This window comes from Crinia signifera, chromosome 7 (genome assembly GCF_055691185.1).
Source record: "Crinia signifera chromosome 7, ASM5569118v1, whole genome shotgun sequence".
In the NCBI taxonomy this organism is placed as follows: Eukaryota; Metazoa; Chordata; class Amphibia; order Anura; family Myobatrachidae; genus Crinia; species Crinia signifera.
The window spans coordinates 48,021,045-48,037,061 of record NC_139223.1 but is presented as its reverse complement, the minus strand read 5'-3'; the positions used below and the strand labels follow the sequence as shown (position 1 = coordinate 48,037,061).

The 16,017-nt window shown below is 48.2% G+C and overlaps 1 protein-coding gene across 6 annotated transcripts in view; it reads left to right on the top strand.

Moving 5' to 3' along the window:
• The window catches only part of IFT140 (intraflagellar transport 140), a 138,457-nt gene that overhangs the window by 117,379 nt on the left and 5,061 nt on the right, over nucleotides 1–16,017 (top strand). For all 6 annotated transcript variants that reach the window (XM_083153001.1, XM_083153002.1, XM_083152999.1 and 3 more), the window contains 7 exons: nucleotides 6,333–6,510; nucleotides 7,721–7,911; nucleotides 9,886–9,981; nucleotides 11,172–11,304; nucleotides 11,974–12,117; nucleotides 12,196–12,324; nucleotides 12,462–12,644. In XM_083153001.1, the coding sequence (XP_083009127.1) occupies nucleotides 6,333–6,510; nucleotides 7,721–7,911; nucleotides 9,886–9,981; nucleotides 11,172–11,304; nucleotides 11,974–12,117; nucleotides 12,196–12,324; nucleotides 12,462–12,644 (1,054 nt within the window). The remainder of the gene's footprint in view (nucleotides 1–6,332; nucleotides 6,511–7,720; nucleotides 7,912–9,885; nucleotides 9,982–11,171; nucleotides 11,305–11,973; nucleotides 12,118–12,195; nucleotides 12,325–12,461; nucleotides 12,645–16,017) is intronic.

The window sequence follows — 16,017 nt, the reverse complement described above, 5'->3', positions numbered from 1 at the left end:
GTGCCGTGACAAATTCTGATACTCTAGCGTGCAGTGATTCAAAAAAGATTGGGAATCCCTGGACTAGCTCAAAGGAAGGCCAGTTTTATAGCTTCTCTAACAAGCAAACCCATTTTCAGCTGTGCTAACAAATTGCACAAGGTTTTTCTAATCATCCATTAGTCTTCTCACACGATTAGCAAACACAGTGTACCATTAGAATACTGGAGTGATGGTTTCTGGAAATGGGCCTCTATACACCTATGTAGATATTCCTTTAAAAAACAGACGATTGCAGCTAGTATAGTCATTTACCTCATTAACAATGTATACAGTGTATTTCTGATATTTGTTATCTTCATGGGAAAAAAAAACCAGCTGAGGCATGGATCAGCTTGGTAAAGTTAGCAGCTGAGTTTGGGCATGGATCAGATTGATAAAAAGAGCAGCTGAGTTTGGGCATAGATCAGCTGGGTAAAGTGACTAGCTAAGTTTGGGCGTGGCTTAGCTGGGGCACTAGTTGTTTCGTACAATGTAATTTGGCCTGTGAAAACTTTTTTTTTTACTGATGATAATAAAATGAAATTGATTGATTGAGGTGAGCAGCTGAGGTCCAGCAAGGCTTAGTATGGGCATGGTGAGCAGCTGAGTTTCAGAATGGCTTAGCGGGGCAAGGTGAGCAGCTGAGTTCCAGCATGGCTTAGCAGGGGCAAGGGGAGCAGCTGAGTTTGGGCGTGGCTTAGTATGGGTATGGTGAGCAGCTGAGTTCCAGCATGGCTTAGCAGGGGCAATGTGAGCAGCTGAGTTCCAGCATGGCTTAGTAGGGGCAAGGTGAGCCGCTGAGTTCCAGCATGGCTTAGCAGGGGCATGGTGAGCCGCTGAGTTCCAGCATGGCTTAGCAGGGGCAAGGTGAGCCGCTGAGTTCCAGCATGGCTTAGCAGGGGCAAGGTGAGCAGCTTAGTTACAGCATGGCTTAGCAGAGGCAAGGTGAGCAGCTTAGTTCCAGGATGGCTAAGTAGGGGCAAGGTGAGCCGCTGAGTTCCAGCATGGCTTAGCAGGGGCATGGTGAGCAGCTGAGTTCCAGCATGGCTTAGCAGGGGCAAGGTGAGCAGATGAGTTCCAGCATGGCTTAGCAGGGGCAAGGTGAGCAGCTGAGTTCCAGCATGGCTTAGCAGGGGCAAGGTGAGCCGCTGAGTTCCAGCATGGCTTAGCAGGGGCAAGGTGAGCAGCTGAGTTCCAGCATGGCTTAGCAGGGGCAAGGTGAGCAGCTTAGTTCCAGCATGGCTTAGCAGGGGCAAGGTGAGCAGCTTAGTTACAGCATGGCTTAGCAGAGGCAAGGTGAGCAGCTTAGTTCCAGCATGGCTTAGCAGGGGCAAGGTGAGCAGCTAAGTTCCAGCATGGCTTAGCAGGGGTAAGGTGAGCAGTTTAGTTCCAGCATGGCTTAGCAGGAGCATGGTGAGCAGCTGAGTTCCAGCATGGCTTACCAGGGGCAAGGTGAGCAGCTTAGTTCCAGCATTGCTTAGCAGGGGCATGGTGAGCAGCTGAGTTCCAGCATGGCTTACCAGGGGCAAGGTGAGCAGCTTAGTTCCAGCATGGCTTAGCAGGGGCAAGGTGAGCCGCTGAGTTCCAGCATGGCTTAGCAGGGGCAAGGTGAGCAGCTTAGTTACAGAATGGCTTAGCAGGGGCAAGGTGAGCCGCTGAGTTCCAGCATGGCTTAGCAGGAGCATGGTGAGCAGCTGAGTTCCAGGATGGCTCTGTGGTTGTAAGCAAAGAAATAAATGTGGTGTTGAAGCACTTACGATTTCTGGCATTTGATGCACAGGGAGTTATGGGTTAAATGCAGTGGGACAGGCAACAAGCTGTCATGTGCCAAACAAACATAAAATTGTTGACTTGTTCTGAGAAGTAACTGCACCTTCAGATCCCCCCCAGTAACCACGTCTCCTGCACCCGCTGGGAAGGACCCCACCTTTTAGCTGCGTCACTGCCATGGCAGGAAAATGTTATCAGGGTCTGCGCTGAAGCCGTTACTGATGTGATGAGTGTCCAGAGGAAGAGCGGGGTACACACCTTATCCTCTCTGCAACGCTCTAATGAGCCACGCACTGATAATAGTCTATAACGGAGCACTTGTATATCAGACTGACGACTGACTGCCTTTCTCAGATCGTTGGACAGAAATAACTATATGTGCAATGTTCTGCAGTGTCTTATGTTGTAACCGTGTTATAATAAGTTCATGGTGCATTTGGTAATGAGCAGGAGGCTGGAAGGACATCGGAGGAGTGTTGCACTAATCTTTTTTTTATTTAACATAATCTCATTAAACATTAACATGTTAAGCCAGTAAAATGGCGATCGTGATAATTGCAGCAATTAAATGATATAAAGCAGGGGTTCTAAAACTCGGTGCTCGGATCACGTTTTCTAGGTCTCCCGGCAGCTGCACAGGTGCATTCATTACTCACTGACACATTTAAAAAAAAATCCAGCTAACTATTTCACTTGTGATTCTGTGAGTAGACCTGCAAAACATGCCCTGTGTGGGGTCCTGAGGACCGAAGTTGAGAACCTGTGATACACAGTATTATACTATACTGCTAGGTAATGTTCATGCAGTCGCCGGTATAATCAGATTGAGCTGCATGCGCAGACGATGGGGGAAGGGGCGGTAGCGATGCGCAGGAGCATTGATTACAATAATGAGCGCACTACACGTTTTCTAAATGATATAGCTAAACATAATTTTGTAGTGTGTATGGGGCTTTAATCCACAGATCTTGTTAGTACAGTAAATTGTCTCTTGCAAATCTATCATGTTCATATCACAATGTGCAGAAGACACATGATTGTGGCAAACGTATTGAACAATGGGACTCATGCTTGTACGCAATGCTGATGCTCACACGACGGAGCGATTATCGGCAGACTGTGCTGCGACAGATATGCAGAACATTCAACTGGAAGCATAGGTGCCGATTTATGTTTTTGCTGGTGGGTGCTCAAGCCAAAAATATAGGGGAGTGGGTTCATGGGGACTCGGGCGGCCAGTGGATACTTAAGAATTTCCGTGGGTGCTCAAGCCCTTGAGCACCCACAGAATCGGCGCCTATGACTGGAAGCTGACACTTGAGAAAGATTGTGCACCAGTGCTGTATGCTCTAGATGTCTCGGTGGCTAATTGAATACAGGTGTAACTGTAGCAGTGTCAGTGGTTGATTATGTAGTAGTGGATAAATGATTGGACAGTAGAGGGCACACTCATTGTATTCATAGCAAGCATTCCCACCTAACTGCAACTTTGGGTTTTGGAGTACAAGAAAATGAAGCAGGATCATGTTAGTATGCATACATATGGGGAAACAAGTGGGTTAGGTTTTCCTAATGGAACCTTTGGATATTGGCCCCGATTCTTGTTTGGTCGGTCCCCCCGCGTGTTCGCATGGGGGACCAATGTTGAAGCTCTGCGCATGCACAGAAGGCTTCTGTTCGGTCTCCGTTGCTGACCTGCACAGTCTGCATGTCGCTCTCAGGGGGGGGGGTGCAGGGCGGGGACATGGGAAAGCCCAGCGTTTCATGGGTGTCCCCATGCAAATGCGGCAGTGACGCAGTGAGCCAGAGGCAGGCGGCTGACCTCACATGCATGGATAAGGGTTCAGCGACCAAACCTGCATCGTAATAAAAAATAGGAAGATTTCTCTAATAATCAGATAAGATATCAACCAAGATACAGATGGTTAAAAAAACCAGGGTATTTATTATAACAGAACGTGATTTTAAAGCTGCCCATAGACGGTGTGATGTGCGGGTGTAATGCGATGCGCGCTCCCTCGCACATCCCATTGCACAACACATAAAGGGGTTATTATGGGTTATTGCGAGTCCACCAAACCCCGCCCCCCTCGCAGCATGTGTACCCACACACAGGCTGCGAATGGATGTTTAACATAAACATCCATTCACATGTTGCGGGGGAACTCCCACAGTATTCGAATGATGTGGAATGAGTACGCATATGTAAGGTTGTTCTGAGGCAACCTTACATATGCATGTACCCTTGGGAGGGAGGAAATGGGCGGGCAGCTGAAATCCGGTGATGTCAGCTGCCCGCCCCCCGCCCGTCCATCACGGCCTCATTACCATCAGAGAGCCTCTGAAACGCTTGGCGTTCCAATATGGTAATGGAACTTCCCGTCGCCTCACGCCCCTCTCTACCCCCCCTGCCCGCTATCCTGGGTGCGTGCAACCAGCAAACCCACTATTCGCAGTGGGTGCACGCACCCAGCGTTCTTAAAATCACGTTCTGTAATAGTAAATACCGTGTTTTTAACCACATTGGCTCCAAACCATGTGACAGCTGGATAGCCAATAAGATCCCAATTTTGAGATCCGGGTAAATCCGGATCCGAACATCTCTAATAAATATATATACAGTATATATAATACATTTCTCTCTGTGTGTCCTGTGCATCTCCCATCACTCCCCTGCCATTCATGTCTAGAGACGGAGTAAGGGCACGCCAGGGCTCTCTTCTTGGCTCGGAGCAGGAAATGCACTGCCCACACCATAGTGAGAACAGGGGATGGGAAGGGATTCTGTGTACGTGATCTCGTGTTCAGCCGTGCTTGTGCTCCATAAACACTCATCACATATAATAAACATCCAGAAAAAGACCAATCTGTCTGGGCATGCCAAAATTCAAAGGTCACAAGACAATTCATGATGAACAACCTCTCACTCCCCCAATTCTGCTCACCATTTACTGGTGTAATATCATTTAAGGTATTTAATTTAATTTATAAGGATACAAGCATATTCTGGTCCACATGCAACTCGGTGAAATTCTCAGCGTTGCGTGTGGATGAAACGCTGCCCGCATGGCTGGACCCCCCCCTCGCTCGCCAAGTTCCCTGCACGGCTGCGAATGGATGTTTACCATTACAGCCTTCGGTGCGGGGACAAAATCATTTGATGATTCGGTACTCTTTACTTATCACGGCGGCCATCGCGGGCATTGAATGCACTAAAAAATCGGGTGCGACGCGACCGACGCGATGCCCGCGATCTTTTCATACCCCCACTATCCACATCGGCGTGGAGTCGAGAATAGAATAGTGTGGCGAGCGGACGCGGATACCTGTGAAGCCCGCGAAGGGACGCATTTACCTGTGAAGGTATCCGCGTCCCCTCGCGGGGCTCTCTGCGCTCGCCACGCTTCGGGCTCGGTGGCTCGCTGCGCTCGCCACACTATTCTATTCTCAACTCCACGCCGACGTGGATAGTGGGGGTATGAAAAGGTCGTAGGACGCGTACCGCCGCCACTCGCCTCGCTTCGGGTTGACGTTGATCGTGGGGTGGCGTTAACAATTGTGGGGGCCATTTCACACTTCAGGGTGGCTATTTGGCCTCTGTGGGCCATGTAACATTGTTTCCTATGGAAAAATCGGGTCAATAGAGGCATTGAACAGGAAAATCGGGTCAATTGAGACATTTAACATTGTTCCCTATGGGAAATCGCGGGCATCGCGTCGGTCGCGTCGCACCCGATTTTTAGTGTATTCAATGCCCGCGATTTTTTTACCTGCGATGCCCACGATCAAAATCGTGGGCGCCGTGATAAGTAAAGAGTACCGATGATTCTCTACCACTCGCAGATGTAAGACACCTCTCTGTGTCTTACATCTGCAAGCGCCCTGTGCAGGAAGCGGGCGGCCAGCTGCCTGCTCCACACATTACCATCTTGCTTATTACCATGGGAACACCCAGCATTTCCATGGGAATGTCCATGCGCCAAACATCGCTCCCCCGTGCGTGCGAACAAACTAGAATAACCCCCATAGATCCTGGAATATATAAAAATGGGATTTGAATCATTTCTGTCATTCATCCTGGTAATGATAAAGTGTCTGGAGCGCAGGGGAGTGAGGCATGTGGCCCGAAGCATGGCGAGCGAAGGAAGCCATGCCAAGGGTATGTGCTACACTAACTGGGGGTCCAAGTGCTCAGGTGTCAACATTGACATCAAACATTGTCAACATGAAAAGGTTGACATGGGTTTATACATTTCCAAGTCAACCTGTCTTCACTGTTGACTTGGTGCGTGTCGCCCTAGACACTGTCTATCCTGTGATCCAACCCCCCCCCCCCCCCCCCCCCCCAGGGGAGACAACCTGTATGGAATAGTACAACAGAGTGGCCTAACCATCTGCACTGGACATAGAAGGACATGAACTGAATGACCCCTGGTTGTATATTAATGACACTGGTTATTGTGTACAGAGTACAGAGATTACACTAATTATGATGACATGGTTTCTGTATGTGATCCGTGCTTATATATCTTATCTTATAGTGAAACAGTCTGGGAAAACATGGCACGCATGTGCGTCAAGACCAGACGACTCGATGTTGCCAAAGTGTGCCTGGGAAAAATGGGCCACGCGAGAGGCGCCAAGGCATTGCGGGAAGCAGAACAGGAGCCGGAGATAGAGGCCAGAGTGGCTATGTTAGCCATACAGCTGGGCATGCTGGTAGGAGAATGTCTACACACTGAAACATTGGCTACAACCAATAGTAACACCGGCCTATACCACATAAGCCGCAGGTCAAGGGAGGTTGTAAAAGTTTTCCAAGTAGACTTCTCATGTCCTTCAGGAGGGAGAATATTGTTTTATTCTACATGACTAACCCGCCCTTCCTTCTCCCATTGGCTAGTTTTACAGGAGTTGGGGGGCGGGCTTATTGATGATCGACATGCTGAAAACTGTAATCCTGCATCTTGTGCAGCCACAACGGTTGATCACTAGAAAAATAAAATTCAAATGATAAAATCAGAAATTGATCATTTAAAGGGGACTAGAAATCCTTGGCCGTTAAGAGAATTATTATTCGTTTGGGACAGCTGTATATAACTTTAGTATGATGGTAAGGAAGATTTATTTATTTATTTACAGTTTATTATATAGCGCAGCAGATTCCGTTCCTCTTTACAATTGGAATCAACAGTGATGATAAGACAAACTGGGTGATGACAGACATAGAGGATGGAGGGCCCTGCTCGCAAGGTTACAATCTATAGGGAGATCATGCCTACCCTTGTGTATCCTGCCTATCTATAGCTGGGGTAGCCAACCCTAGTCCTCGAGAGCTACCAACAGTGCATGTTTTGCAGGTCTCCTCACAGAATCACAAGTGAGCTAATTATCTCCATCTGTGTATCTTTTAAAATGTGTCACTGATTAATGAGTGCAGCTGTGCAGCAGCTAGGTTGTCTGGAAAATGTGAACTGTTGGTAGCTCTCGAGGGCTAGGGTTGGCTACCACTGATCTATAGCATAACAGTCCCAGCAAATTACCAAAACCAGTTTCTGATGGGATGTAATTAGACTGAAAGCTTTTGAAGGTTATGTGGGCAGTTCAGGAATTTGATAGGCTTGCCTGAAGAGGTGAGTTTTCAGGGAACGCTTGAATGTTTGGCTGCTGGAGGAGAGTCTTATGGTTTGTGGGAAGGGCATTCCATAGGGTGGGTGCTGCCCGATGAAAGTCCTGCAATTGTGAATGAGATCTAGTAATGAGTGTGGATGAGAGATGCAGATCTTGTGAAGACCAGAGAGGGCCAGTTGGGAGATGTGTTCTTTGGTTGCATGCTTGGGGCAGTAAGCATTAGACCCTGCGGAAATAGAAATGTATGGATGCTGAATCTATACTTATCTATCCTTAATGATTTGTGTCTCTCTTGTAGGAAGACGCAGAGCAGCTGTACAAAAGCTGCAAGCGATACGATCTTCTAAATAAACTCTACCAGGCTTGGGGCATGTGGCAGAAAGCCATTGAGACTGCGGAGACCCACGACCGGATGCACCTCCGCACCACCTACTACCACTATGCCAAGCACATGGAGACTACCGGAGACCGCAGTGTGTCTCTCATCCAGTAAGTATATTGATAGTGATCAGTAATAGACAAGGCAAAGGCTAATTGGCTAGGGAAAGTGGAAATATACAGGCATGCAATACATTTCTAAATGTGCAAATGCTCTTAATTGCAATCCTTCCATATACACCAGGGCAGACACAGCACCCTTATTACACCTTTGTAAACTGCCATCTTTAAAAATGAAGGTTCTGCTCTGCAAGTCTGTGAAACGCGCCTGGCATAGAGTAGAAACCCCATATTAAAGTCCATCCAATGCTTTGGGGAAGCTAGTTTTATATCGTTTTTAAAGCTTTGGAGGTTATTCAGTTATTCCCTACTAATTAGCATAGCCCTGCGATCAGATTGCCAAAGCTCTGCCAGCGTGAAAACCTGCCCTGTTCAAGGCTTCAAATGGCATGCTTCATAGCCATTCGCAACTCACTTATCATCAAATTCATTTTCTACTGTGTGCAGTCTGTGCGGAACCCATGACTCATTCGTCCGTTGTGATAGGAATAGGCTGATTGAGGCCAGAGCTGAGGCCACACCCCCTCCCTCAAACCGCCTGGGCACATCTGCGTTTTCCCTGAATTGAATTCCCTCAATTAATTATAATCTAGGTCCATTAATGTGCCTGTCCCACACCTAGCTGAAAGATTGACACAGTGGTTAGCATTATTATCTCACAACCCTGAGGTCATGAGCTCAAATCATACTATTTGTGTGGAGATTGTATGTTCTTGCATATATTGTGTGGGTTTCTTCTGAGTAATCCTGGATTCCTTCCATATTCCACAATAAAATGGAATTCCATACATATTACATGAAACTTTAGATTCATTTTTAAACAACATTTAAGAGTATAAATGGATCCGGCATTCTTTTGCCGGAATGGATCCGGGATCCATTATTCAATTCAACGGTCAAATCCGGATGTCGGATTTGGCCGATGATTGACACTCACCCGGTCGGCGCTCGGACCGGGTGAGCGAGGCAGTGGGAGTCGGCGCAAGGCAGCGGGGACCCGAGATGGAGCCTGGATGTAGCCGGATAAGCTGCTTTTATGATTTTTTCCCCTTTGGAAATAGAAGCCAGTCTGAACTGGCTTTTATTTCTGTCGGAGTCTGCGGAAGAGGGGGCAGGTGTTGATTTCCTGTGGCATCAGCGTATGCCCCCCGGCAGGCATCTGCCCACCTGCGTTCCCCTGCCCACCCCCTCCCTCCCCTTACCTGAATGTTCTACTCATTGTGACAAGCGGTAAGATGCTGCCTTAATTGTACTTCTCTTCGGTGATGCAGCTTGGTGTGTATGTTATACAGTGCAGGTTTCTTTCCTTGTAACTGTAGCACAATATTACATTTTGTGTCAGTTAGTAGGTGACCTGCAATCAGTCTTGTAGCAGACAGTAATGCCTAACGTACAGTACATTTGGTTTCTTCTGAGATGGGATGTCATAAAGTAGTCTGCTGAATTTCATCACTTCTAGAAATGTGCAGTGTCATTACGGGTGCAGTTATGAGGTCTTCAGCCACCATGTTGTCAGTGACTCTAACTAATGGGTAAATGATAAGGAGCAGTGATAAGGGAGTAGAAGTGATAAAGTGCCTGGTACTTTATCACCGGCCAATGAGCTACTAACTGTCCCCTTTTAAACCCAGCCTGTAACTTAACAGTCAGGAGCTGATTGGCCGGTGATAAAGTACCAGGCACTTTATCACTTCTCCTCCCTTTTTACTACTTCATCATACATCTACCCCTAAAACCAGGAGAAAGCCAGCCCCCGGATCCGTGTGCGGGTATTATAACATTACCCATGCTCCTATCGTGGGATGTATAAATGATCATGCCTGCACAGTTACAGTGCTTTAAGTAGTATTTTAGCCATATAAGATCCCATTGCCAGGTTCTCCTATCTGTATTGTCATTGTTCTTTCTGTATATATATTCCATCAGGAACTAATCCTACTCACAGATCTGTCCTTTTGTTTTTAGCTATGAGAAGTCAGACACCCACCGGTTTGAGGTTCCGAGGATGCTCCACGATGACCCACAGGCCTTAGAAAATTACATTAATACAAAGAAGGATAAGTAAGAATAGTCCGTCCCATTCATTTGCATATAATGAATTGGAATAGGCCTATATATGAGCAGGATGCAGCATCCGTTCTCACATGACAAGTAGAATAAGGGATCATTTCCTGCTTATGGCTTTTGCCTAGTTTATTGTATTTTGTGGTAGAGCTATTACCATTCTTTATGTTGGCCTGTAATGTCCGCACATACTGCTATGGTGCTGGATGACTCACCGACAGTCGGGATCCGATGGTCGTGTCTCCAACATTTGAATCCCGACTGTCAGGAATCCCAGCTGTTTTCTCTTGTGGAGGTCCACGACCCCCATAGAATAGAATAGGTTGCGAGCTGCGAGCTTGAATGTGCTCATCCCCCTGTCTGGCTCCTGACAGCCAGGATTCCAATGTCGGAGAGAAATGACAGACGAAATCCTGACTGTGGGAAAGTTATATCGTACCCTACTGCTAGATCTGTAAGATACAACATGGCATGTATGACTGATCATCCTATTATCATTACCGTTACCTCTCCACCCCCCAACACTGGGATACGGTCATTTGGTCTACATCATCTTGGTGCACAAGCATTGGGTTGACACCACTAGGTCGACATGGGTTTAGGTCGAAAGGTCATTAGGTCAACACAAGCATTAGGTCAACATGGGGTTTTTGAGCTGACATGTGCCGACAGGCGGTATTTCATGCCCTACCATCCACTAGGGCATGGTGGTAGAATAAAATAGCGTGCCGAGCGTTGCGAGGCACCGTGCCTGAAGCATTGTGAGCGTTGCACTTTAAATTGTGTCCATGTCGACTGTGTCAACATTTGGGTAAAAAAACAGTGAAAATTCCCATGTCAACCTTTTGACTGTCGACCTAATGCTTGTGTCAACCTAATGACCTGTCGACCTGGAACCATGTGGACCTAGAACCATGTCGACCTAGTGGTGTTGACCTAATGCTTGTTGACCAAGATGCTATAGACCAAATGATCCCAACCCCCCAGACTGACCTCAGAGATTGGCATTGTTAGACCCAATTCTGCGTACATGTGCTGTTACGGATCTCTCCTCTTACCATCTATACCCACCATTGCTGATTGGCTCCTTCTGGGCCTTTTTGTTGTTCTTCTGTAAGTAGTGACCAAGAAAATATATACCTTATAACTCATTAACATTGTGTATTTGCCTGGGTGTCCTCATGCAGAAGTCTCTGGAAGTGGTGGGCCCAGTTCCTGGAAAGCCGATCAGATATGGACTCTGCTCTTAAGTACTACGAGTTAGCTCAGGATTACCTGTCCTTGGTGCGAGTGCACTGCTTCCTGAGGAACATTCAGAAGGTGAGAACCACGCACACACATCAACATGTCTGTATCTGAATATAGCGTTTGCCCAAATCATGCAAAATAGCTGTCTAATTGCCATGGACTCTGCGATTTAGGGTCCCCAAGAGGTTTTTTACATGCGTATTTGTTGCATCACAAGTCCATTTCATGGGTACGCTGACTACTAGTGCCAACATTACTTATACCTGGAGTTCTGTGTGTGACAAATCTGGGTAAAAAGGCAGAAGACAGCGTCCCAGTACAAGTGGCCGAGACGGGCCTCCTGCAATATCGTTATGGCTAATCTACAACTTGACGCACATTTCATCCCAGGTCCTTTGTGACAAAAGTACTAATCTATTGTCCCCTGCATACTGTAAGTTACTTTGTGTGGGGCTGCAATGCCAATAAAATGCTAAATGTACTCCTCACTACCCGTGGCGGTAGGGACACATGTGGACATTGTTTAGCATAGAACTCAACTCTGCAGGTGTAGAGGGTGGTACTGTTCCCCCTTTTAGGGCTAAACACACTGGAAACGTTTAACCAAAAACACCCACTTGGTGGAAGTGATAATCTCTTCAAATTTGGAATGTAAATTAAGTTTTAGAAATATTTCCTAGTAGATCTCTCGTTATGTGTTTGTCTTTCTGGTCCATCTGTTGTAGCAATTCTATTTTACAGGCTGCAGAGATAGCCAATGAAACGGGTAACTTGGCAGCTTCCTACCACCTGGCACGTCATTATGAAACCCAAGGGGACCTGAAGCAGGCAGTGCACTTCTACACCCGGGCACAGGCATATAACAATGCCATCAGGCTATGCAAGGTAGACTCCTACAACATTTCCTATGACCATTACAGTAAGTGTAGTGCGGTGTGACCTAGACCTTCTCTCCCCGTACAGGAGAACAACCTGGATGACCAGCTCATGAACCTGGCGCTGCTGAGCACCCCGGAGGACATGATGGGAGCAGCTCGGTACTATGAAGAGAAGGGAGAGCAGATGGATAGAGCGGTTATGCTTTACCACAAGGTAGAAGGAGGCTTCGGAGCGGACCTTTGGTCATGTGCAGTTTGTGCTGTTACCTTGTCTGCATTTGGTGCTTGTAGTACATGTAAAACATGTCCACAATGATATTTGGTGATGACTTCGACCTCTTTTCCTCTCAGTCCGGGCACCTCTCTAAAGCGCTGGAGTTGGCATTTGCCACTGAGCAGTTTGGAGCTCTTCAGTTAATCGCTGAGGATTTGGATGAGAAGTCTGACACAGCCCTTCTTGCCCGTTGCTCCGATTTCTTCATCCAACATAACCAGTACGCCAAGGCCGTGGAGTTACTACTAGCTGCTAAAAAGGTATTTCATTTCTGTCCATGTTAGGAGATCAATTTACAGTCAAGTTAAAACAGGAATTTTGTTCTTCCATAAAACAGTTTTCTATGAATCCATTGGAGAGGGAGAGGGAGAGGGAGGGGACCACTATACACCATAATCCAACTCTATTACACCCTATACAGACATAGGACACTACACCCCCAACATGACCTGACCACTGGACACTATAATCCAATTATATTACACCCCATACAGACATAGGACACTACACCCCCCAACATGACCTGACCACTGGACACCATAATCCAATTCTATTACACCCTATACAGATATAGGACACTATACCCCCAAAATGACCTTACCACTGGACACTATAATCCAATTCTATTACACCCTATACAGTCATAGGACACTACACCCCCAACATGAACTGACCACTGGACACCATAATCCAACTCTATTACACCCTATACAGACATAGGACACTATACCCCCCAACATGACCTGACCACTGGACACTATAATCCAATTCTATTACACCCTATACAGACATAGGACACTACACCCCCAACATGACCTTACCACTGGACACTATAATCCAATTCTATTACACCCTATACAGACATAGGACACTACACCCCCAACATGAACTGACCTCTGGACACTATAATCCAATTCTGGTACTCTTTACCTAGAAGGGCGCCCGTCGCGGGCATCTCGGGTACATTTATGTATGGCCGCGACGCGATGCCCGCGATTTCCCATTGAAACCCATGTTAAACATGGAAATCGTGTCGGTCGCGTCGCGGCCGGCCATAAATGTACCCGCGATGCCCGCGACGCGATGCTCCCGATTTCCCATAGGAATCAATGTTAAAAGGCGCGATGGACCCGATTTTACTGTTAAATGGCTCAATCCACCCGATTTGGCCATAGGAATCAATGTTAAATGGGCCACAGAGCCCATTAACCCTTAAATGTCCCCCCAAATTTTTAACGCCACCCCACGATCCACGCCAACCCGAAGCGTGGCGAGCGCAGCGAGCCCGCGAGGGGCGGCGGTACGCGTCCTCCGACCTTTTTATGCCCTACTATCCACTAGGGCGTGGTGTGAGAATATAATAGTGTGGCGAGCGCAGCGAGCCACCGAGCCCGAAGCGTGGCGAGCGGACGCGGATACCTTCGCAGTTATGCGCGTCCCCTCGCGGGCTTCACAGGTGTCCGTGGCGACGCGGACACCTGTGAAGCTCGCGAGGGGACGCGTCTACCTGTGAAGGTATCCGCGTCCCCTCGCGGGGCTCGCTGCGCTCGCCACGCTTCGGGCTCGGTGGCTCGCTGCGCTCGCCACACTATTATATTCTCACACCACGCCCTAGTGGATAGTAGGGCATGAAAAGGTCGGAGGACGCGTACCGCCGCCCCTCGCGGGCTCGCTGCGCTCGCCACGCTTCGGGTTGGCGTGGATCGTGGGGTGGCGTTAAAAATTTGGGGGGACATTTAAGGGTTAATTTGGCCTATTTGGCCCCAAATCGGGTCCATTGAGCCATTTAACAGTAAAATCGCGGTCAATCTGCCGTTTTAACATTGTTCCCTATGGGAAAATCGCGGTCATCGCGGCCATCCCGATTTACCCGCGATCACCGCGATTTTTACCCCCGACGCCCGCGATTTCAATCGCTGGCGCCCTTCTAGGTAAAGAGTACCTCCAATTCTATTACACCCTATACAGACATAGGACACTACACCCCCAACATGACCTGACCACTGGACACTATAATCCAATTCTATTACACCCTATACAGACATAGGACACTACACCCCCCAACATGACCTGACCTCTGGACACTATAATCCAATTCTATTACACCCTATACAGACATAGGACACTACACCCCCCAACATGACCTGACCACTGGACACTATAATCCAATTCTATTACACCCTATACAGACATAGGACACTACACCCCCCAACATGACCTGACCACTGGACACTATAATCCAATTCTATTACACCCCATACAGACATAGGACACTACACCCCCCAACATGACCTGACCACTGGACACCATAATCCAATTCTATTACACCCTATACAGATATAGGACACTATACCCCCAAAATGACCTTACCACTGGACACTATAATCCAATTCTATTACACCCTATACAGTCATAGGACACTACACCCCCAACATGAACTGACCACTGGACACCATAATCCAACTCTATTACACCCTATACAGACATAGGACACTATACCCCCCAACATGACCTGACCACTGGACACTATAATCCAATTCTATTACACCCTATACAGACATAGGACACTACACCCCCAACATGACCTTACCACTGGACACTATAATCCAATTCTATTACACCCTATACAGACATAGGACACTACACCCCCAACATGAACTGACCTCTGGACACTATAATCCAATTCTGGTACTCTTTACCTAGAAGGGCGCCCGTCGCGGGCATCGCGGGTACATTTATGTATGGCCGCGACGCGATGCCCGCGATTTCCCATTGAAACCCATGTTAAACATGGAAATCGTGTCGGTCGCGTCGCGGCCGGCCATAAATGTACCCGCGATGCGATGCTCCCGATTTCCCATAGGAATCAATGTTAAAAGGCGCGATGGACCCGATTTTACTGTTAAATGGCTCAATCCACCCGATTTGGCCATAGGAATCAATGTTAAATGGGCCACAGAGCCCATTAACCCTTAAATGTCCCCCCAAATTTTTAACGCCACCCCACGATCCACGCCAACCCGAAGCGTGGCGAGCGCAGCGAGCCCGCGAGGGGCGGCGGTACGCGTCCTCCGACCTTTTTATGCCCTACTATCCACTAGGGCGTGGTGTGAGAATATAATAGTGTGGCGAGCGCAGCGAGCCACCGAGCCCGAAGCGTGGCGAGCGGACGCGGATACCTTCACAGTTATGCGCGTCCCCTCGCGGGCTTCACAGGTGTCCGTGGCGACGCGGACACCTGTGAAGCCCGCGAGGGGACGCGTCTACCTGTGAAGGTATCCGCGTCCCCTCGCGGGGCTCGCCACGCTTCGGGCTCGGTGGCTCGCTGCGCTCGCCACACTATTATATTCTCACACCACGCCCTAGTGGATAGTAGGGCATGAAAAGGTCGGAGGACGCGTACCGCCGCCCCTCGCGGGCTCGCTGCGCTCGCCACGCTTCGGGTTGGCGTGGATCGTGGGGTGGCGTTAAAAATTTGGGGGGACATTTAAGGGTTAATTTGGCCTATTTGGCCCCAAATCGGGTCCATTGAGCCATTTAACAGTAAAATCGCGGTCAATCTGCCGTTTTAACATTGTTCCCTATGGGAAAATCGCGGGCATCGCGGCCATCCCGATTTACCCGCGATGCCCG